The sequence below is a fragment of the Pseudophryne corroboree genome, chromosome 1 (genome assembly GCF_028390025.1).
Source record: "Pseudophryne corroboree isolate aPseCor3 chromosome 1, aPseCor3.hap2, whole genome shotgun sequence".
Lineage (NCBI taxonomy): Eukaryota > Metazoa > Chordata > Amphibia > Anura > Myobatrachidae > Pseudophryne > Pseudophryne corroboree.
The window spans coordinates 327,528,363-327,551,288 of record NC_086444.1 but is presented as its reverse complement, the minus strand read 5'-3'; the positions used below and the strand labels follow the sequence as shown (position 1 = coordinate 327,551,288).

The window sequence follows — 22,926 nt, the reverse complement described above, 5'->3', positions numbered from 1 at the left end:
TGTCTCCAATATTGAGGATAAGAACTATCCCGATACCCTGGACGCGAATACAGGAGAAAACCCGGAGAACGACTGTTCGAGATACTTCGAAGGAGAAAAATACTCCACAGCGGACTCAATAAGGACATTTACCTACCGTAGATGCTGCAACAGCACTATGTAAATACGTTCTTATACTCAGTAATACTTTCCTTCGGATATTGTGCACACTTTATTTCATCCCCATAAGTAGTATATCTCGACGAGCGCAGACGTGATCTCTCAATTTTTTGTGTGTGTATTCTTGTTCAAGGGAGCTGAGCGACTCCCTGTAGATATCACCACTGCGGCTCTCCAGGGCGCGGCAGTCCTTCAAACAGCCTTCTAGAGTAGGTCTAGAGAGCATGGTGTCAATTTTTGCAGACGATACCAAACTGTGTAAGGTTATAAATATGGAGGGGGGTGCTGAGTCTCTTCAGAACGACCTAGTTAAACTAGAAGCATGGGCAGCAAAATGGAGATTGAGCTTCAATACAGACAAGTGTAAGGTAATGCACTGTGGTAGCAAGAACAAAAATAACACCTACATACTAAATGGGGTAATATTAGGGGATTCTGTACTAGAAAAAGATGTAGGTGTTCACATAGATAACAAACTAAGCAGCAGTACCCAAAGTAGGATTGCAGCAAAGAAGGCTAATAAGATAATAGCATGTATAAAACGGGGAACTGACACAAGGGACAAGAGTGTTATACTCCCACTATATAAATCACTAAATAAGGACACATTATTATTATTATTCTCCTTTATTTATACGGCGCCACAAGGGATCTGCAGCGCCCATTACACAGTACATAATCAAATGAGCAAACAGCACTTACAGTACAAGACAATATAGGACAGGTATAGAAAACCCGGGGTTAGGTGCCATCAAAGGGAGTATGGAGTATAAGATAATGTAAGTAAGAAAAGGAAAGGCACATGAGGAAAGACGTCCTTGCTCTTGCGCATCTTGAATACTGTGTACAATTTTGGGCACCATACTACAAAAAAGATATCCTGGAGCTAGAAAAGGTGCAGAGGTGGGCGACCAAACTAATTAAGGGCATGGAGACGCTGGAATACGAGGAAAGGCTTGCAAGGCTAGGCATGTTTACACTGGAAAAGAGGAGACTAAGAGGGGACATGATCAACATTTACAAATATATAAAGGGGCAATACACAGAGCTTGTGCGGAACCTGTTTTTTGTAAGATCAGCACAGAAGACACGTGGTCACTCTCTTAGGTTAGAGGAGAGGAGATTCCGAAACAAAGCGAAGAAAAGTTTTTTTTCACAAATACGTGTTTGGAATTCCCTGCCTGAGAGAGTAGTAACGGCGGACTCCGTCAACACTTAAGAATCGGTTAGATAAATTCCTAATGGATAAGGGTATCCAGGGTTATGATGCGTAGAAAAAAGAGGAATAAAAACACAACGGCTGACATCAGCATCAGACAAAATTAGTCCAAAATTAATACTGCACAGGAGACCACAAATAGGTTGAAATCGATGGACAAATTGTCTTTTTTCAACTTAGATACTATGTTACTATGACTTCTTATGTTCATTACTGTCGAAGTCGGAAAATATTACAAACCCGCACTACACATACAGACACCATTCAGAGTGGCTTCTGTGCGGTTGCGTATTAGCCGTGCGTGCGCACACCCGGACGCTGCATACATTGGCTCGTGAAGCCCTGCGTATTAGCGTGGGGTGTGGGTAAATACGGTGACATACGCAGTCGCATAGAAAGGCCCCCAAAGCCATGTTCCATATTCAATCCTTATAGTACAGAATTTGTACAGACTGTAATCTTCAAAGGCAAGTTACTGTTCACACACAAGCTAATCAAACCACACATACACATTCTTCTAAAACAATGTCTTGAAAATATCAAGACATGTCTTGTTTACGCAAAGGTTTGTGATCATGAAACAGGCACCCTGATCTGTGAGGAAAGTAAATATCTCTAGTTATCCTTATTGTTTCAGAGTGTATACTGAAGACAACACAAACCGAACAAGTCATCGTTTGGTGGGAGCCAGAACAATGGGAGACAAATATCCCAATAGATACACATAAGCCTGCGTTTTCAAATTATTAACTACAGGCAGCCTGCAGTCTAGAAAACCTTTGATATAATAGCAGGGAAACACTTATGGATATATATATATATATATATATATATATATATTTGTGTGTATCTTGAGAATGGTTGGTCATTTCATGTGTAGGATCATGTTGCTTGGAGATAGCATGACAGGGTAACATAATGAACATGGAAATATCTGTCACACATTGCATGTTTCCCAAACTTGGTGCACACATTGCACATAGTCTCCCCTTTCCCCCTCATGCAACTTTTACTTATTTGCAAGGCACAGCAAGGGAATTATCAACCTTTACAGTATGCGAGGGGACAGTAACTGATCAGAGCATCATGCATGGATATCTACGTGTTCGGATACTTATGAGTAATAATCCGGTGTTGGTTTGGAGAAGATCGCATGTCGTTGCGAATAGTTATTCGCAAAGGCAGATTAAAGGTATATTTGTGTTTATTATGTACTTGATATGCGGTGGGAATCCAGAGCTGACCAGCAGTACACACCCCTGGATCAAGGCATCGCCCATATCTTCAAACCGACCAATGACCTCTCCTGTACTGTAAACGACCATCCCTCCAACCAATCGGTGGAGAGCATACAACCCCATTGTATTGTATATTGGGCAAGGGTATATAAACCTTGCACCTGGGCCGATCGCTCTCTCTCTCTTGCTCTAAGGTCATCTTGCCAGATCGACTAGAGGACCAGATCCGGGTTGCGCAGGCGAACAAACGTACGTATCATTGGGTGTGACTCTCTCTCTGTGATTGAATTGTATTGTGTTGTACCATTTATATTTTAACTTATTGTAACCCCCTTTTACAAATATATTATTACTTGTTGCTGCTTTGGACCACAACATACAATCAAATACTGGTGTCGCATTCAGTTTCTGTTGAGCGTTTGTATAGTGTAATTGCCACACCTAGAGCTGCCTCGTGCTCTCAGCGTGTCGGTCTGTGTGTATGCACTGAGTGTAAGCTGCACGGCTATTCCGGCGTGTGTACGCAAAGTGCGTGCACAGTACGGGACTGTGTACGCGAACTGGGGACAGAGTACGTAGGTAAAGAATTTATTACAGCGGCCGCAGCGGCTTCAGTTACAGTGTGCAATAGGGGTTAGTGGCTACTTTCCAATTAGTATATCGAACTTCTCATTACCCACTCCATTTCATAGTAATACTTATTAGCACACAAAAAAAGAAGTGTTATAGGTAAAGCCAAACAAAATGATGAAGTATGTTGGATGGATGATGCCTGCTGTCACAACTTTGTAGCAAAAATATATCTATTTAGGAGCTTCCATTAACGGTTATGAAGTGATAGTTGTGCAATGTGAAATCACAATCCGCATCTCAGATGGGGATACCACCGCCGGAATCCCGACAACAGTCAAAATGCCGGCAGTCGAAATCTCGACTGCAACCCGGTATTCCCACTAGGGTGGTGGTCCACGCCACCACCCGTTGGGGAATATAATAGTGTGGTGAACAAAGCTCACCACTGAGCCCACGAGGGGACACACTGTGCTCAATGTCAGGATTTTGACTGTCGGGAATTTCTACTGAATCCCTCGAATGTGGTTGGCATGTGATAAATTCACCTACATTGACATTGGGATATTTGAAAGAAAATAGCACAACACATGCTGGAACAGAGATTGAGGGAAAGTTCTGTCAGTGTGAATCCCTTCCCTGCATTTCTCAGGGTTTTTTTTTTCACAAACAAAGGAACAGTGAAAGTCCCAGCTGGCATCTTAACTGACCACACAAAGTCACAGATAAGGAGAGCACCGATCCCTGAATGGAGATAAACAGATTGATAAAAAATAAATTAAATAAAACTTTTCTTCTCTGTGATCAGCCTATGGTCTATTAGACACACACAGGTTGATCACAGAAGACTGTCATCATGCAGGAAGGGCAGATAAATATGCCCCAGTGTGAGGATGAAAGGGGCTTTTTCATAATGAGAGTTTAAGAACATTGCGCTGGGCTGGATAAAAAATACTACTACAGAATATTAAATGATTGTGGGAAAGTCTACTACAGAAGTACATTTTCTGCATGAGTGCCAATTTTCCAGACACAGCTGAAAGAAAGCATGATGGATAAAACGAAGTATAAAAATTTACATTTTATAGAAATTATTTATCTTCGTAATATACAAACATATTGTACACAGCAACAGTGCTAAAATTCGTGTGCAGTCACAATTTACACCAGCCAAAATAACTGTAGATTTGTAGAAATTGGGCCTGGCAGATCAGTGGCAGTGGCGTGGTCTAGCTTATACACATTTTCCTGCCAGGATGGTTGGATAGTATGTATTAATTAAATCAAATAGTAGTTATACTTGTACTTTAAGAGTTTGCAATGACTCATCATGAGCATGATTCAACCAAATCTAATGGAAACAAACCGGTATCTAACACAAGATTATAGAAAATAGTCTTCAATAAAATCATACTCACCATTGGTCCAATAATAACCAAGTAAACATTTGGTTCCCTTTCATGCCACTCTAGGATAAAAGATTGTTGTTAGCCTCATTAAAACATTATTCTCTGCCAATCTAATATAGAGTGCATGGTGTGCAAGCATCCAGCATTAGTAAAGCTTATATAAACGATTTGCTATGATTGCAAATATAATCAGGAGTATGGTTATTTAGATGAGGCAAATATTTGTGCAGCTAGGCACGTCCCTTCTGCTTAGCATTAGGGGATGTAGGCCACACTTTAAAGAGATTGTGTGCTCTTGCAGCGATGGCAGGGGAGATGGCTCTTTATGGGGTATATGCAATTGCGGTCGAATTCCCGAAATTGTCGAATTTCGGGATTTTTTCGCCCAAAAAAAAAATTCGACAATGCAATTCAGTACTTTCCGACAAAAAAACGGACTTTCAAAATTCGACTTTTTGAAATTCGACTTTTGACAAATTCGACTTTTTTGCAATGATACACATGCTGCAATTCGACCAAAGTCTATTCAATGGAAGTTTGGAAATTCGACAACAGTGCTTTTAGACAGTAAATTCGTCATTTTCAATCTGCCACACTTTGGATGGTGAAACTAATAAAAAAAATTTAAAACATGTTTTTTTTGTGTTTTTTTTCTTGGTAATATCATATCTATTTATATTAGAAGGGATTAGGTACTTGGTTTGTCTTTTTTGGAGGCACAAGTATTATTTATATATTTTTAAAAATAATATATATTTTTTTTTTTGGATGGAATGGTAAAATCCCTGAAAAAAATGGCGTGGGGTCCCCCCTCCAAAGCATAACCAGCCTCGGGCTCTTCGAGCTGGCCCTGGTTCTAAAAATGCGGGGAAAAATTTGACAGGGGATCCCCCGTATTTTTAAAACCAGCACCGGGCTCTGCGCCTGATGCTGGTGCAAAAAATACGGGGGACAAAAAGAGTAGGGGTCCCCCGTATTTTTCACACCAGCATCGGGCTCCACTAGCTGGACAGATAATGCCACAGCCGGGGGTCACTTTTATACAGTGCCCTGCGGCCGTGGCATTAAATATCCAACTAGTCACCCCTGGCCGGGGTACCCTGGGGGAGTGGGGACCCCTTCAATCAAGGGGTCCCCCCCCCCCAGCCACCCAAGGGCCAGGGGTGAAGCCCGAGGCTGTCCCCCCCCATCCAATGGCTGCGGATGGGAGGCTGATAGCCTTGAGTAAAATGACAAGAATATTGTTTTTTCCAGTAGTACTACAAGTCCCAGCAAGCTTCCCCCGCAAGCTGGTACTTGGAGAACCACAAGTACCAGCATGCGGGAGAAAAACGGGCCCGCTGGTACCTGTAGTACTACTGGAAAAAAAATACCCAAATAAAAACAGGAGACAGACACCGTGAAAGTAAAACTTTATTTCATACGTCGACACACACATACTTACCTATGTTCACACGCAGACATCGGTCCTCTTCTCCAAGTAGAATCCAGGGGCACCTGAAAATAAAAGATAAATATACTCACCTCAGCCATGGTCCAGAGATAAATCCACGTACTTGGCAAAATAAAAAACCGGACACCCGACCAACGGACTGAAAGGGGTCCCATGTTGACACATGGGACCCCTATCCCCGAATGCAGACAGACCTCTCAGTGACAGCTGTCACAGAAAGGTCTCTAAAGCCAATCAGGAAGCGCAACTTCGTTGCGCTCACCTGATTGGCTGTGCGCTGTCTGAACTCAGACAGCGCATCGCACAGCGCCCTCCATTATATTCAATGGTGGGAACTTTGCGGCTAGCGGTGAGGTCACCCGCCGGTCAGCGGCTGACCGCGGGTAACCCCCCGCAGACGGCAAAGTTCCCACCATTGCAAGTAATGGAGAGGCTTTGCGATGCGCTGTCTGACAGCTCAGACAGCGCACAGCCAATCAGGTGAGCGCCACGGAACTAGCGCTTCCTGATTGGCTGAAGGGACCTCAGTGACAGGAGTCACGTGGTGTCCCGGCATTCGGGGAAAGGGGTCTGATGTGTAAGCATGGGACCCCTTTCAGTCCGGCATGGTACGGGTGTTCGCTTTTTTTTTGTTAACAAGTACGTGGATTATCTCCCGGACACTGGATTGAGGTGAGTATAATTTTTTTCACAGGTACCCCGGATCGTCGGAGACTGTGGCAGTCGGCGTGTCAACATAGGTAAGTATGTGTGTGTCGGCAGGTGTGTAATAAAGTTTTACTCTCAAGGTGTGTGTGTCCTGTTTTTATTTGGGTATTTTTTTTCCAGTAGTACTACAGGTACCAGCGGGCCCGTTTTTCTCCCGCATGCTGGTACTTGTGGTTCTCCAAGTACCAGCTTGCGGGGGAGGCTTGCTGGGACTTGTAGTACTACTGGAAAAAACAATATTCTTGTCATTTTACTCAAGGCTATCAGCCTCCCATCCGCAGCCATTGGATGGGGGGGGACAGCCTCGGGCTTCACCCCTGGCCCTTGGGTGGCTGGTGGGGGGACCCCTTGATTGAAGGGGTCCCCACTCCCCCAGGGTACCCCGGCCAGGGGTGACTAGTTGGATATTTAATGCCACGGCCGCAGGGCGCTGTATAAAAGTGACCCCCGGCTGTGGCATTATCTGTCCAGCTAGTGGAGCCCGATGCTGGTGTATAAAATACGGGGGACCCCTACTCTTTTTGTCCCCCGTATTTTTTGCACCAGCATCAGGTGCAGAGCCCGGTGCTGGTTTTAAAAATACGGGGGATCCCCTGTCAATTTTTACCCCGCATTTTTAGAACCAGGACCAGCTCGAAGAGCCCGAGGCTGGTTATGCTTTGGAGGGGGGACCCCACGCCATGTTTTTCCGGGTTTTTCCCGTTTTTTTAATTCGCGGCAAAATCCGGCAAATCGGCCGTTTTTCGCCCGCGGGACTGTCGAATCCGTTTTTCATTGAATATGGTGAATTCTGGCAGCCACCTGCCGGAATTCACCTGTCGAATTGTGTCGAATTAAAAAACGGCGATAATTTGCCTCGATTCGCCGTGAATTGCATATACCCCTATGTCTGTATTAAACATTAGTAAAACGCTGGGTAGATGGTGATCCTACAAAAGTATATTTTATATTATAAAACCTGCAAGAAAAACATCACCCTTTGAACTCCAGCACTTGTTTACATCTACTTAAATACTTAGCCAGCCAGAAACTGCTCAATACTTGCATTATAATGAACGTCAATGTGGTTTGTTGTGTATTAGTGCAACAAATATAGCTATACGTCTAATTGTTCTTTGAGCTCTGAAAATTCAGAACCTTTACAGCAATGGGCACTTGGCAAGTTCCAGTAAGGCATGCAGGAGGTTTTGCCACATAAATAACGTATGCATCCCGTCTCTGGGACACTGCATGTGTATCCTCTCACCACTCTGTTAGAAGAGCAATCACACAGTATATACGAAAGAAAATAATAAATCAGCAGGTATTGAAACTAATTAAAATCATTACAATCCAAACATTTAAATAATTTGAATTTGTGTTCAATTTCAGATTTAGCATATTGGAGAGGTTAGCTAACATTTGTTAAACATGCAGAGTATGACTTTTCAGCTTTACTTTAAAAGTTATTAAAATTTCAAATTGGAGGCAATGTTTAGTTATTACAGCTGTTTAATATGTATCCCCCTAGTTTTCAAGGGACCAAAAGTAATTGGACAATTGACTCAAAAGCTGTTCCATGGACATATGTGGGCTATTCCTTTGTTAGGTCTTTAGCAATTAGACAAAAAGTCTGGAGTTGATTAGAGTGACATCTGCATTTAAAAGCTGTTGTTGTGAAACCAATTGAAAGTAGTCTCAATGCAAATGAAACAGGCCATGCTCAGTTTGCAAAAACAAAATAAATCTATCAGAGAGTTAGCAGGAACCATAGGTGTGGCCAAGTGAACAGTTTGGTACTTTGAGGGGGAAAAAAAGAAGAAAGAAAGAAAGAAAGAAAGAAAGAAAGAAAGAAAGAAAGAAAGAAAGAAAGAAAGAAAGAAAGAAAGAAAGAAAGAAAGAAAGAAAGAAAGAAAGAAAAAAGAAGAAGAATGCTCTGGTGAGCTCGACAAAACAAATTGGCCTAGACGTTCAGACAACAGTGGTGGCTGATCACAGGATACTTTGAAATGGTAAAGAAAATGCTTTCATAGGTCCGGCAAATGAAGAACACTCTCCAGAACGTAGCCACATCATTATTCAAGTCTATCATAAAGAATGTTCAAGAAAACAAATACAAAGGGTTCGCTAAAATGACCAGATTAGAGACCAGATTAGAGACTTTGCCAAAAGACAGCTACAAAAGCCAGCCCAGTTCTGGAACAGCATTCTTTGGACAGATGAAACTAAGATCAAGCTGTACCAGAATGATGGCAAAAAAAACACGTATGGAAAATGCTTGGAATGGCTCATGGTCTGAAGCATACCGAAACATCTGTAAAATAAGGTGGAGACAGTACAATGGCATGTGCATGCATGGCTTCCAATGGCACTGGATCCAATGGCGTAACTCCCGTAGGCAACAATGGAAGCAATTGCGTCTGGGCACCAGCTATCAGTGGAGCACCGAGGAGCAGGGCCGTCTGTCAGACAGGAACGGCCGCCGCCAGGAACCTCTACTGATCAAGACTGGTGGTGCTTTTGGCAACCACAGTACCATCATTACTGCTAGTTCTAACTTCACAGATGCAGTCCAGGCTGTGATTTTCAGTGGCGTGACATCATAGGTGACACTGCCTCCCGAAGTCTTGCTAACACAGTGCTCTTAGTTGAGTAGGCCCGGAGACTGCAGCCCCTGCTTTGACTGCCGATGATTTTTTGTTTGTTTGTTTGTCGCTATGCGTGAGCCCGTTTTCTTTTATTCTAGTCTAGTGCAGTACAATGTTTTATTTTTATTTTTTTACAGTGAGGGACCATGAGGTATTTTTTTCATGAAAGGGGGGGAGCTGTGTAAACTAAAAAAATACAACACTTGTTAAACAAAAAAACCTTGTTGGGCTCTACTTGTGGCAATAGGGAATTTGTATTTGCCCAGATGTACCATTAGTGAGTAACCGGGACAGGCGACCACTGAGAAGTACTGTTTCACATTACTACCTCTTTTGACCCCTCAGCTGTGCTACAGAGTATGTGCGATGGACACCTGGAGGGGTCTATTTTACCTTCGGGTGCCTGGTATGAAGAACTTACACCCCTGATTAGGTCACTAGTGTTTATTGATGTGACAGAAGCAGCCAGAATAATTCTGATCTGTATAGGGATATACTGCTTGCTAAGTTTCAGCAACTATGATTGGACGGTACGTCAGAGTACAGATGGACAGTGATCCACAGCATGCTGTAAAAACAAACCAAGTTGTCACCTGATCTCAACTCGATCGAGCATGCATTTCACTTGCTGTCAACACTAAAGACAGAAAGACCCAAGAACTGAAGACAGCTACAGTAAAGACCTAGCAGAGGAGAATACCCAGCATTTGGCAATGTCTATGGTCAAACTGATGGATCATCATAACAGTAAAGTCAGCGCCGGCAGCTGTGCGCACCCGAACGGAGCAACACTTTCATCTAGTGGCCGCCAGCGTGCAAAACACTTGAATTCCACCCATATAAGTGAGGAGCAGCATTAGCCTTTTATTACATACTGTAGATTATATATTATATATACATATATATAGCGCACACACATTTTTCCCCCTGAATAGTCCACTAAATCTGGCTATAAAAGGTCCTTATATTGCATGAAGGTTTCATAATACTTGAACAGACCTCTCTTGTGCTACTGTACTACATAATATATTTATTCTGCCAGACTTTCATCCGTTGCCAAAACCTAAATATTTTCAATGATTGGGTTAATTGTAGTTCATTAAAATCTGTAGTTAGCAATTTAACGGAGCTTTATCAGATCTCACCTGCCCAGGGCTGGACACAAATGCTACTGAAATGCAAACATGCAGATAAAAAACAATACAGGTAAAAACCAACACAAATCAAGAAATCATAGCCCATGATCAAACCTTCACCAAGAGGGAAAAAAGAAGGCAGATCATTGGTTCCAGGAAGTGATTTAAATACACATTTTTAGATTTCACAGGCAGTGATTTCTGGGAGATTTTTCAACACAACAGTGGGTGATCTGTTATCATTATTTCAGTGAGATTCTCCATTTATACAGTACCTTTTATTCATACCACTAGGGGCCGAGAACTGCCAGTAAGTTATTTTACAATGATAGTGCATATAAATAAGGGGGGATATTAATCTGCACTCACTCTGAAACGGAAAATGTAAAAAAAAAAAAAAAGTATGTGTATGTACCGTGAAATGAAACATGCATAATCTTAAATGTGTTTATAATAAGAGACACAATGCACACAGTGCTCTATTAAAATCAGGTGTATTCCTTTAGGGAGCACACTTCACTGTGCAGTAGGAGACTCCTGTACCCCCAATTGAGAAATAGTCCAAATGCTGATTTTTCAGGTGTGTTCTTTCAGTGAGCTCTCGTCAAACAGTAAAGCAGCAGGAGAGTGCTATTCTTCCAGAGACATGCAGGTTCATCTGCAGTCTGATATGATAGGGGACAACTAGAATGGTCACTCTTGTTGTATAAGAAGTCATCATAAAGCAGAGTTTATCCAGCATCTATTGAAAGTGTGTAAGAAAGGTTTACTCAGGAGTAGCTGACCGAGTGTGTGGATTTATGCACAGATGTCTTAAAATGTGATCTCTATCCGGAGGTTGTGTGTCCTAGTAACTAAGGTGGTCATTCCGAGTTGTTCGCTAGCTGTTTTCGGTCGCTGCGCAGCGATCAGGCAAAAAGGCGGCACTTCTGCGCATGCGGCGCAATGCGCATGCGCAATGTACTTTCACAACTGCCGAAGTAGTTTCACACAAGGTTTAGCAAAGCTTTTCAGTCGCACTGCTGGCCGCAGAGTGATTGACATTAAGTGGGCATTTCTGGGAGGTAACTGACCGTTTTCAGGGAGTGTGTGGAAAAAACGCAGGCGTGTCAGATACAAACGCAGGTGTGCCTGGGGAAACGCAGGCGTGGCTGGCCGAACGCAGGGCTTGTTTGTGACGTCAAAACAGGAACTAAATAGTCTGAAGTGTTCGCAGGGTAGGAGTAGGTCTGGAGCTGCTCAGAAACTGCACAATCTCTTTTTTTGTAGCCGTGCTGCGAACCATTCGTTCGCACTTCTGCTAAGCTAAGATACACTCCCAGAGGGCGGCGGCTTAGCGTTTGCACGGCTGCTAAAAGCAGCTAGCCAGCGAACAACTCGGCATGAGGGCCTAAATCAGAATATATTCCCCAGTTCTGGAGGTGTGATCTCCACCCAGTATCATGGTGCTGGGACGGTTACTATTCCGTTCACCATGTAAGGTCACTGATAACATTTTCTTTGTATTAAAAACAAGCTTAGTGACAATCCCAAAACCTTTGACTTGAATGATCACTGTAGAAATCCCTATAGGTCACTATACCCTTTCTATAGGATTGTGGAACTGCTTGCATGTAAGGCCAATACATGTTCTTATTTTCCCAGAGATGTGTACTAAGTGATCCATCAGTGACCGCTCAGCACACATCTTTCCCCCCGCTCAGCACAGCATGATGTGTGCTGAGCGAGGGGGTGGGGGGCGCGCTACTCTCACCAATCTAGCACCTGTGATAGCGACGTGTGGGGCCACGCATCGCTATCACTGGGGGGCATACACACGAGATCCATGCCTAAAATCTAAACAATCTAGTCAGACTGCTTAGATTTTAAGCACGGATCTCTCCATGTGTACTCCCCTTAATATCACAATCAATCCTTAAAAAAATCCATTCACTGAAACAAATTCTGCTTCAACTGTATGTAATAAAATAATGGATAAAACTCACCTGCAAATGCATCAACCAGGAAAAGGGGATCTTTAACTTTTCGGAGGCCACATATTAAGAGGAAAATGTGCAAATTCCCTGCATTCTGCTGAACTCCTGGGACACAGAGTGCAAGGGGATTTATGTTAAAGAAAAGACAGAAAATTCAATAGACAAATTTTAATTTTTCAAAGTTACTGTAATGAGTCCTGGACATGTGCCTGAAAAAGCTGAGTAAAATAATGGCTCTGGATGGTTTTGGGGTCTTTGGCATGAGCATAACCAAAGTTGTTGCAGTCTGTATAGTGTCTTTCTATACTGTTACCCATGGCTTTCTGTTTGAACATAAAATTATGAGCAATGTAAAGATGTGCGATCTGTCTAGCCATCATTATACACTGCGACACATTTTGCTTACTAACTTTTTTATATTGTTAGTATGTATAAAACTACATATTTACGGGCATATTTATGATCATTGTGGCCAGACTTGGAAATAAAGATTCCTTATTTCTGAGTCACTGGCACAGGAGCTCTGACAGGAGTCTATCCCGTGATCAGTGAGATGTAAAGTGATCGCATTGCAATAATTTTACTTTCTTTGTCTCCTCAGCTACGCTACTGCACATGCGCTAAAAGATGGTGGCGCATGCGCAAGCTGGAACCACAGTGAAGGTAGTCTACAGGCTTGCGCATTCGGTAGTCCGGTAAACCTGCCAGGACAGCAGCCCCCATAGAAATCTGCTGTGTCCTTCTTACATTCTGGGGATACTTAATATTTGTGGAAATATACTTAACTAAATATTCCTCATAGACATTCACATCATCCCTGCCCCAGTGGAGCTTTCAATTTAAATTATCTACCACTCAGATAAAAGGATTTTAATACCTACCGGTAAATCCTTTTCTCCTACTCTGTAGAGGATGCTGGGGACTTCAAAAGGCCCATGGAGTATAGACGGGATCCGCAGGAGCTTGGGCACACTAAAAAGACTTTGACTGGGTGTGAACTTGCTCCTCCCTCTATGCCCCTCCCCCAGACCTCAGTTATAGGAACTGTGCCCAGGAGAGACGGACATTTCGAGGAAAGGATTTTTGTTAAACTAAGGGCAAGAAACATATCAGCCCACACCACAAACACACCGTACAACTGGATCAGCAGGAAAACCAGATAACAGAATGAACTAACAACAGCAACAAGCTGAATCTAACTGATACACAAACCTCGTGTAACCGAAAATAACCAGTATCAATATAATTGCAAGGAACAGTCCGCACTTGGATGGGCGCCCAGCATCCTCTACGGACTAGGAGAAAAGGATTTACCGGTAGGTATTAAAATCCTATTTTCTCTTACGTCCTAGAGGATGCTGGGGACTCCAAATGGACCATGGGGTCTATACCAAAGCTCCAGACCGGGCGGGAGAGTGCGGACGACTCTGCAGCACCGACTGAGCAAACATGAGGTCCTCATCAACCAGGGTATCAAACTTCTAGAACTTAGCAAAAGTGTTTGAACCCGACCACGTAGCTGCTCGGAAAAGTTGAAGTGCCGAGAGCCCTCGGTTAACCACCCAAGATGAGCCCACCTTCCAGGTAGAATGGGCCTTCACTGACTTCGGAATTGGCAATCCAGCCGAAGAATGAGCTTGCTGAATCGTATTATAAATCCAGAAAGCAATAGTTTGCTTAGAAGCAGGATTTCCAATCTTGTTGGAAGCCTCTGTCTTCCGAGTAAGAGCCGTCCTGGCGACATAAATTTTCAAAGCTCTTACAACATCAAGAGATTTTGGGACCGCCACAGCATCCGTAGCCACAGGCACCACAATAGGCTGGTTAATGTGAAACGAAGAGACCACCTTCGGCAGAAATTGTTGCAGAGTCCTCAATTCCGCTCTATCCGCATGGAAGATCAAATAAGGGCTCTTATGAGACAAGGCCGCCAACTCAGACACTCGCCTGGCAGACGCCAGAGCCAAAAGCATGACCACTTTCCAAGTGAGAAACTTTAACTCAACCTTACGCAAAGGCTCAAACCAGTGAGACATAAGAAACTGCAACACAACTTCAAGATCCCACGGCGCCACAGGTGGCACAAAAGGAGGATGGATATGCAGCACTCCCTTCACAAAAGTCTGAACCTCAGGAAGGACGGCCAATTCCTTTTGAAAGAAAACAGATAAGGCTGAAATCTGCACTTTGATGGAACCCAATTTCAGGCCCGCATCCACGCCTGCCTGAAAAAAATGGAGGAAACGACCCAAATGAAACTCCTCCGCAGGAGCTGCTTTGGATTCACACCACGACACATATTTTCTCCAAATACGGTGATAATGTTTCGCCGTGACCTCCTTCCTAGCCTTAAGGAGAGTGGGAATGACTTCCCCAGGAATACCCTTCCGAGCTAAAATCTGGCGTTCAACTTCCACGCCGTCAAACGCAGCCGCAGTAAGTCCGGAAACAGGCAGGGCCCCTGCAGTAACAGGTCCTCTCTTAGAGGAAGCGGCCAGGGATCTTCCACTAATAATTCCTGAAGATCCGGATACCAGGCCCTCCGTGGCCAATCTGGAGCGACAAGTATTGCCGGAATCCTTGTTCGTCTTATGATCCTCAGCACTTTTGGAATGAGAGGAAGCGGAGGGAAAACATACACCGACTGAAACACCCACGGAGTTACCAGGGCGTCCACCGCACTGGCTTGGGGGTCCCTTGACCTGGAACAATACTTCGGAAGTTTCTTGTTGAGGCAAGACGCCATCATGTCTATCAGAGGAGTTCCCCAACGCCTTGTTACTTCTGCAAATACTTCTTGATGAAGAGCCCACTCTCCTGGATGGAGATCGTGTCTGCTGAGAAAGTCTGCTTCCCAGTTGTCCACGCCCGGGAGGAAGACTGCTGACAGAGCGGTTACGTGCTGTTCCGCCCAGCAGAGAATTCTTGTGGCTTCCGCCATTGCCGCCCTGCTCCTTGTTCCGCCTTGGTGGTTTACGTACGCCACCGCTGTGATGTTGTCCGACTGGATCAGGACAGGAAGACCCTGAAGAAAACTCTTCGCTTGCAGGAGGCCGTTGTAAATGGCTCTTAACTCGAGAACATTTATGTGGAGAGAAGATTCCTGGCTTGACCATTTTCCCTGGAAACTTCTTCCCTGCGCGACTGCGCCCCAGCCTCGGAGACTTGCATCCGTGGTCAGCAGGACCCAGTCCTGGATTCCAAAATGGCGTCCCTCTAGAAGGTGAGACCTTTGCAGCCACCACAGGAGAGAGATCCTGGCCCTGGAAGATAGACTATTTTCCGGTGCATGTGTAGGTGAGACCCGGACCATTTGTCCAGTAGGTCCCACTGAAACACTCTGGCATGAAACCTGCCAAACGGAATGGCCTCGTAAGCCGCCACCATCTTCCCTAGCACTCGAGTGCATTGATGAATCGACACTCTTGTCGGTCTCAAAAGCTCCTTGACCATGGTCTGTATTTCTAGAGCTTTGTACTCCGGAAGAAAGACTCCCTGAAGTTTCGTGTCTAGGATCATGCCCAAGGGCAGCCGAGTCGTCGGAATTAACTGAGACTTTGGCAAATTTAAAATCCAACCGTGATGTTGCAGAACCGTCAGGAAGAGTTCCACATTCTTTGACAATTGTTCCTGTGACCTCGCCTTTATTAGGAGATCGTCCAAGTACTGGATAATTGTGACGCCTCGCTTGCGAAGTAGTACTATCATTTCTGCTATAACCTTGGTGAAGACCCTCGGGGCCGTGGAAAGCCCAAACGGCAACGTCTGAAATTGGTAATGACAATCCTGCACCGCAAATCTCAGGAAGGCCTGATGCGGAGGATAAATCGGGATGTGTAAGTAGGCATCTTTTATGTCCACTGACGCCATAACCCCCCCCCCCCCCTTCTAGGCTGGAGATCACAGCTCGAAGAGATTCCATCTTGAACTTGAAGTTTTCAAGTATGGATTGAGGGATTTTAGGTACAGAATCGGTCTGACCGAACCGTCCGGCTTCGGTACGACAAAGAGGCTCGAATAGAACCCTTCCCTCCATTGAGACGGGGGAACGGGAACAATGACCCTCTGTTGACACAACTTTTGTATTGCAGCATTTACTACTTCTCTTTCTGGAAGAGAAACTGGCAAGGCCGATACGAAAAAGCGGCGGGGGGGCATCTCCTGAAACTCCAGTTTGTACCCTTGGGACACTATGTCTAAGACCCAAGGATCCAGGGCCGATTGAAACCAGACCTGACTGAAGATTCGGAGACTGCCACCCACCGGCACGGAGCCCCAGAGTCATGCGGTGGACTTGGTAGAGGCGGGGGAGGACTTTTGCTCCTGGGTGCCTGAACCTGCAGGCGACTTCTTTCCCCTTCCTCTACCCTTCGAAGCGAGGAAGGACGAGCCCCTACCTCATTTGTATTTATTAGGCCGAAAGGACTGCATCTGTTGATGGGGCCCTTTTTTCTGTTGTGCGGGAACATGAGGAAGAAAAGATGACTTACCCGCAGTAGCGGTGGACACCAGGTCAGCCAGGCCATCACCAAACAAGACACTACCTTTGAAGGGGAGAGCTTCCATATTTTTCTTGGAGTCGGCATCAGCATTCCATTGATGGATCCACAGCGCCCTCCTGGCCGAGACTGCCATGGCATTGGCTCTTGATCCCAAGAGGCCAACATCTCTCGCCGCATCCTTTAGGTAATCTGCAGCGTCCTTGATATAACCAAGAGTCAAAAGAATATTACCTTTATCAAGGGTATACATATACGAAGCTAAATTATCAGCCCATTTAGCAATAGCACTACTCACCCATACCGACGCCACAGCAGGTCTGAGCAATGCACCAGTATTAACGAAAATGGCCTTCAAGGACGTCTCCAGCTTGCGATCCGCCGGATCCTTGAGAGCTGCCGTGTCAGGGGACGGAAGCGCCACCTTCTTGGACAAACGGGAAAGAGCCTTGTCGACATTTGGAGACGACTCCCATATTTCCCTGTCATCAGAGGGGAAAGGATACGCCATAAAAATTATCTTGGGAATCTGCCACCTCTTGTCCGGCGACTCCCAAGCTTTTTCACAAAGAGCATTCATTTCATGAGAGGGGGGAAACTTCACCTCAGGTTTTTTCCCTTTAAAGAGGCAAACCCTTGTTTCCTGAACAGTAGATTAGTCAGAGATATGTAAAACATCTTTAATAGCCACAATCATGTACTGAATACTCTTAACAACCCTTGGGTGTAAAGTAGCCTCATTAAAGTCGACATCAGAATCCGATTCCGTGTCGGCATCTGTATCTACCATCTGGGTAAATTAACGTTTTTGTGACCCTGAGGGGGTCTGCACCTGAGCCAAAGCATCTTCCATGGATTTTCTCCATGTTTGAGTCTGAGAAACAGATTTATCAAACCATCTCCAGCCCCTTTTCTGCACCCCCAGTAACCTCCTCCGGGGAGGAACACTCAGCCTCAGACATGCCGACACGCAGTACCGACAACCCCACACTCACACTGGCCAATAAAGGGGACAGCCTACAGAGAAGCCTGGAGAGAGATACACTGAGGGAGTATGCCAGCCCACACCCCAGCGCCTATATACTACACACGTATAATATATATCAGTAGCGCTGAAATAATAAAAAAAGCACCCATTTATCTGTGCCCCCCCCCCCCCCCCCCCCCGTTTTGCTCCCTATTACTTGTGAGGAGCATGGAGGTCCCGGGCCAGCGTCTCTGCAGCGGCTGCGAAGAGAAGAAAATGGCGCTGGTGAGCTGTGCGGCTAAGCCCCGCCCCTTCCCGGCGTGCTTCAGACCCGCTCAAATTTGAAAATGTATAATGGCCAGGGCACCGAATATGCCTTTAGCCAGACTGGATGACCACAGTAACTGCTGCCCAGGGCAGTCTTCTGCCGTCACTGAAGTCTTCGGTTCCTCTAATACTCACCCGGCTTCTTTCTTCTGGCTTCTGTGAGGGGGGTGACGGCGCGGCTCCGGGAACAAGCAGCTAGGCGAACCAAGTGATCGAACCCTCTGGAGCTAATGGTGTCCAGTAGCCTAAGAAGCAGAGCCCTTGAACTAAGAAGAAGTAGGTCTGCTTCTCTCCCCTCACTCCCACGATGCAGGGAGCCTGTAGCCAGCAGGTCTCCCTGAAAATAAAAAACCTAACAAAAAGTCTTTCTAGAGAAACTCAGGAGAGCTCCCCTAGTGTGTGTCCATTCACTCCTGGGCACAAAGTCTGAGGTCTGGGGGATGGGCATAGAGGGAGGAGCCAGTTCCCACCCAGTCAAAGTCTTTTTAGTGTGCCTAAGCTCCTGTGGATCCCGTCTATACCCCATGGTCCTTTTGGAGATCCTTTAGGATGTAAGAGAAACACACATTCATTTGGGTTCAATTTGTCAGAATACAGCCTATTAATAACACAGACACCCAGCATATCCCAGGCCGGTATGGGTTACTGCCGTTAGGTCGACACTCATTAGGTCGACATGTACTAGGTTGACAGGTCAAAATGTCGACATGAGTTTTTCAAATTTAAAAAAAAAATTAGATTTCTTTTCATATTTAATGATCCACGTGGACTACAATTGAAACAGTAATCTTGCCCGAAGCATGTCGAGTGAAGCGAGGACATGTGCACTAATTTGGGTTTCCCGTCACTTTATGGAGAAAACGACACCAAAAACAGTCAAAAACCTCATGTCGACCTTTTGACCCGTCGATCTAGTACATGTCGACCTAATGCCCATGTCGACCTTTTGTCCCTGTCGGCCTTCAATGGTCAACCTAATGACTGTAGACCTAAGTTGTGTCTATCCAACGACCCATACCCGTCAGGATAACTAGTATTATATACTGTATTTTACAACTAGAACTACATTATTGGATTGAACAGTTTATGGATTGTTATCCGTGCCGATTCTTGGGGCGGGCAAGCCGTGGCACTTCTGCGGGTCCTTGCTTCCTCCTCCTCCCCCTTTCAGAGTACTCCATTCGGTGGGCGGAGTTTCGCAGAACGACGCAGTTGCATCGTGACGTCACAACACAATCACATCATTCATAGAAACTCCTACTCCCGGAGTACTGATGACTAGAGGAGGGGGAGCCAAGCTACTAGAAGGACGAGGTGGCCAGCACGAGGAGGGAGAGGCGGGCCGAAGAGCGGGAAGAACCTCTGCAAATGTAAGTCTCTCTCTCTCCCTCCCCCCCACTTGACACTTGCCTGCCTAATGTGTAAAGTGGGGACTCTTGCCTGCGTAATGAGTAAAATGGGGACACTTGCCTGCCGTGATGTGTAAAATGGGGACACTTGCCTGCCGTGACGTGTAAAATGGGGACACTTGCCTGCTGTAATGTGTAAGATGGGGATTTAATGTATCAAGGGCATTGCGGTGTACGGCATTATATATATATATATATATATATATATATATATATATATATAATTTTTTATTTATTTATTTTTCTGTGGTGGCCGTGATCTGTTGGTACAAGGTCAAAAACTGGTGTGTAAGGTAGTCTTTTCAGATGAGGGCACGCCCATTTTAATGAGGCCACGCCACCTTGCCGGGAGCGCGTGCATGCTTTTTCTTTTTATATCTATGGGTAGCGTTTTTTTTTTCTTTTTATGTCAATAAGGACGGGGGTGGGGGGGTGGAGGGGGCATTTTTAAATCTCGCACTGGGAGCCAAATTAGCTAGAAACAGCCCTGATTGTTATACAAGATATCCTGTCTTATATACTGTATTTGTGAATGCATGTGCAATATTGTTATTACTGCATTTATTAAGTAACCTAAATATCCTACACTTAGGCTGCCATTTTGTTTGGTATTATTCCTAAAACTGATAAAACATCATTAAAAGCAGGATGACTTATAGTAACAATATCAAAACAGGTCTACCATACAAGATCCTAACTAGCAGCGGGCAAGTGTTGCTTCCGCCCAGGGTGCAGATCCTAGGAGGCGGCACTGTTGCTGCACCCATGGTACCTGCATTCGGCTTGCAGTGCACCTGGGTCTGCACCCTGCAACCTAGGGAGCCTGTATAATGCTCTGAATGCTCACCTTCTTCATAGTTCTAGAAGATCTGGATTTGCTAAATGCACTAAGACCCAGATTATTTGTATAGTGACTACATATTACACAGAGCCTTACAGAGAATATTTCACTATTCACATCAGTCCATGCCCTAGTGCAGCTCACAATTTATATTCCCTACCACTTTTATGCACACATCAGAAGCCAATTAAGATACAAGTAGGCGAGGTTCCTTGCAGTCTCGCTGCACTCGCCACATAGTGGGCTCGGTGGACCGCTGTGCTTGCCACAGGTTCTATTCCCACTTTGGGGTATATTCAATAAGAGTCGGATCCATTCAGACACGCAGTTGTCGGAATGGATCTGACAGTCGGATTTGGGCGTACACAGGGACCGGTCCTCCTGCCGCTGCAGTCAGCGGCTGCAGATGCGCTGACAGCAGTGGTCAGGTGCGCAGATGACGGCAGGCGAGAGCGGGACGGTGGTGAGGGTAAGCTGGGCGGCGGGGGGGGGGAGCAGAGATCGGCGGTGGCAGGAGGAGCAGGTTGCAGGGAGAGACGTGCCTGCGGGTGGCGGGGAGAGCACAGATTGGTGGCCGGCGGGAGGAGCTGGCTGTGGGGGAACATGTCTGCGGCGGCGGGGGGAGGCGCTGCAGGGAGAGAGGTGCCTGGCCAGGGTATGGCCAGGCACCTCTAACCCTGCAGCGCCTCCCCCCGCCACAGACATGTCCACCCGCAGCCAGCTCCCCCGCCGGCCGCCGATCTCTGCTCCCCCCGCGGCCGCAGCACCGATCATCTCCTCACCTCAATCTGACTTGTTTTCAAGTCGGATTGAGTTTGTCGGAAAGGGGGCCAAAACCTGTCGGATTTGGCCCCATTTCCGACAGAAGCACACGGATCGGTGGCTATTCCGCCGATCCACGTGTTTTCCGACAAGTCGGGAATTCCCGACTTGTCGGATTAAATCGACCCCTTCCGACCTATTTCTGTCGGAAGCTGCCGTCTTTCCGACAAGGTGGCAGCTTCCGACAGTTATTGAATACAGCACTTTATGGGTGTCATGGACACCCTGGAGTGGGAATAGTCCATGTCGGTGGGCATGCTGAACGGCGGGCTACTCAGTGTTCAGGATCCCGGCGTCTGTAATGTGACCGATGTTCACATAACCGCATCCCGTTTCTTTTGTAGCACAGCAAATTTACAGCTCTTTACAATTGGAAAAACAGGGTAATAACAGTCATAAAGGTAGGAAGACCCTGCTCGCAAGCTTACAATCTAAAGGGAAATAGGCATTGATACACAAGGGTAGGTATTACTCATTGCATAATGATCCACCAAATTGCAAAGGTTCATGGTGGGCTGTATATGGTCACACAGCAATGATGGCCTGGGGTCAGGAGGATGGAAATGTGAAGAACGAAAACGTGAGGTTATGGGTGGACTGTACAGTGGGATACAATTGGATAGGAAAGCTTATGAAGGTTTTTCATAAGCTTGCCTGAAGAGATGAGTTTCCAGGGAATGCTTGAAGGTTTGGAATCTAGAGGAGAGTCGTATCATGCGTGGGAGGGCATTCCACAGAGTGGGTGCAGCACAAAGAAAGTCCTGCAGTTGTGAATGGGAGTGAATAATGAGTGTGGATGAGAGACGTAGATCTTGTGAAGAGCAAAGAGGTCGGGTTGGGAGATAATTTGACATAAGAAAAGAACTTTGGTGTAGTTTGGTTAATGGCCTTGCGTGTAAGTAAAAGTATTTTAGATTGAATACGGTAGAATACAGGTAACCACTGAAGGAATTGACAGAGTGCATCCGCAGACTTTTAAAATTGCTAGCATCCGATATATTGCTCGGATATCACCAAATGCTGCAACCAATAGGAAGAGTATAAAAGTATATTTGATGAATAACCAATCATTGATTGTTACTAATCCCATTGGTTTGCCATAATAAAGCATCACGATTTTAAATGGTCAGGAGTACTTTCTTGGGGTGCTTGAAAACTGATGGATCTTTGACAGCACAAACATCTGCAATCAACATACTGTAACTATCTTTGAATGTCAACCAGCAATCATGTGTCTCCTTTTAACGTAAAAAGAGGCTTCATAAAGATTACTGAGTAAAAATAGGATTTTAGTACCTACCGGTAAATCCTTTTCTCCTAGTCCGTAGATGATGCTGGGGACTCCAAAAGGACCATGGGGTATAGACGGATCCGCAGGAGCTTGGGCACAATATAAAGACTTAAACTGGGTGTGAACTGGCTCCTCCCTCTATGCCCCTCCCCCAGACCTCAGTTAGAAAACTGTGCACAGGAGAGACGGACATTTCGAGGAAAGAATTTATAACTTAAACACAGTGAGTGTTATACCAGCTCACACCACAAACATACCGCAAGACATGGCCTTCT

The 22,926-nt window shown here is 45.4% G+C and overlaps 1 protein-coding gene across 5 annotated transcripts in view; it reads right to left on the bottom strand.

The window, feature by feature from the left end:
* The window catches only part of GLT1D1 (glycosyltransferase 1 domain containing 1), a 492,486-nt gene that overhangs the window by 188,431 nt on the left and 281,129 nt on the right, over positions 1 to 22,926 (bottom strand). For all 5 annotated transcript variants that reach the window (XR_010254820.1, XR_010254814.1, XM_063964608.1 and 2 more), the window contains exons 7-8: positions 12,505 to 12,600; positions 4,605 to 4,654 (exon numbers count right to left, since the gene is read on the bottom strand). Coding sequence is in view for 3 of the 5 variants with exons in the window: in XM_063964608.1 (XP_063820678.1) it covers positions 4,605 to 4,654; positions 12,505 to 12,600 (146 nt within the window). In the remaining 2 variants the exon portion in view is untranslated. The remainder of the gene's footprint in view (positions 1 to 4,604; positions 4,655 to 12,504; positions 12,601 to 22,926) is intronic.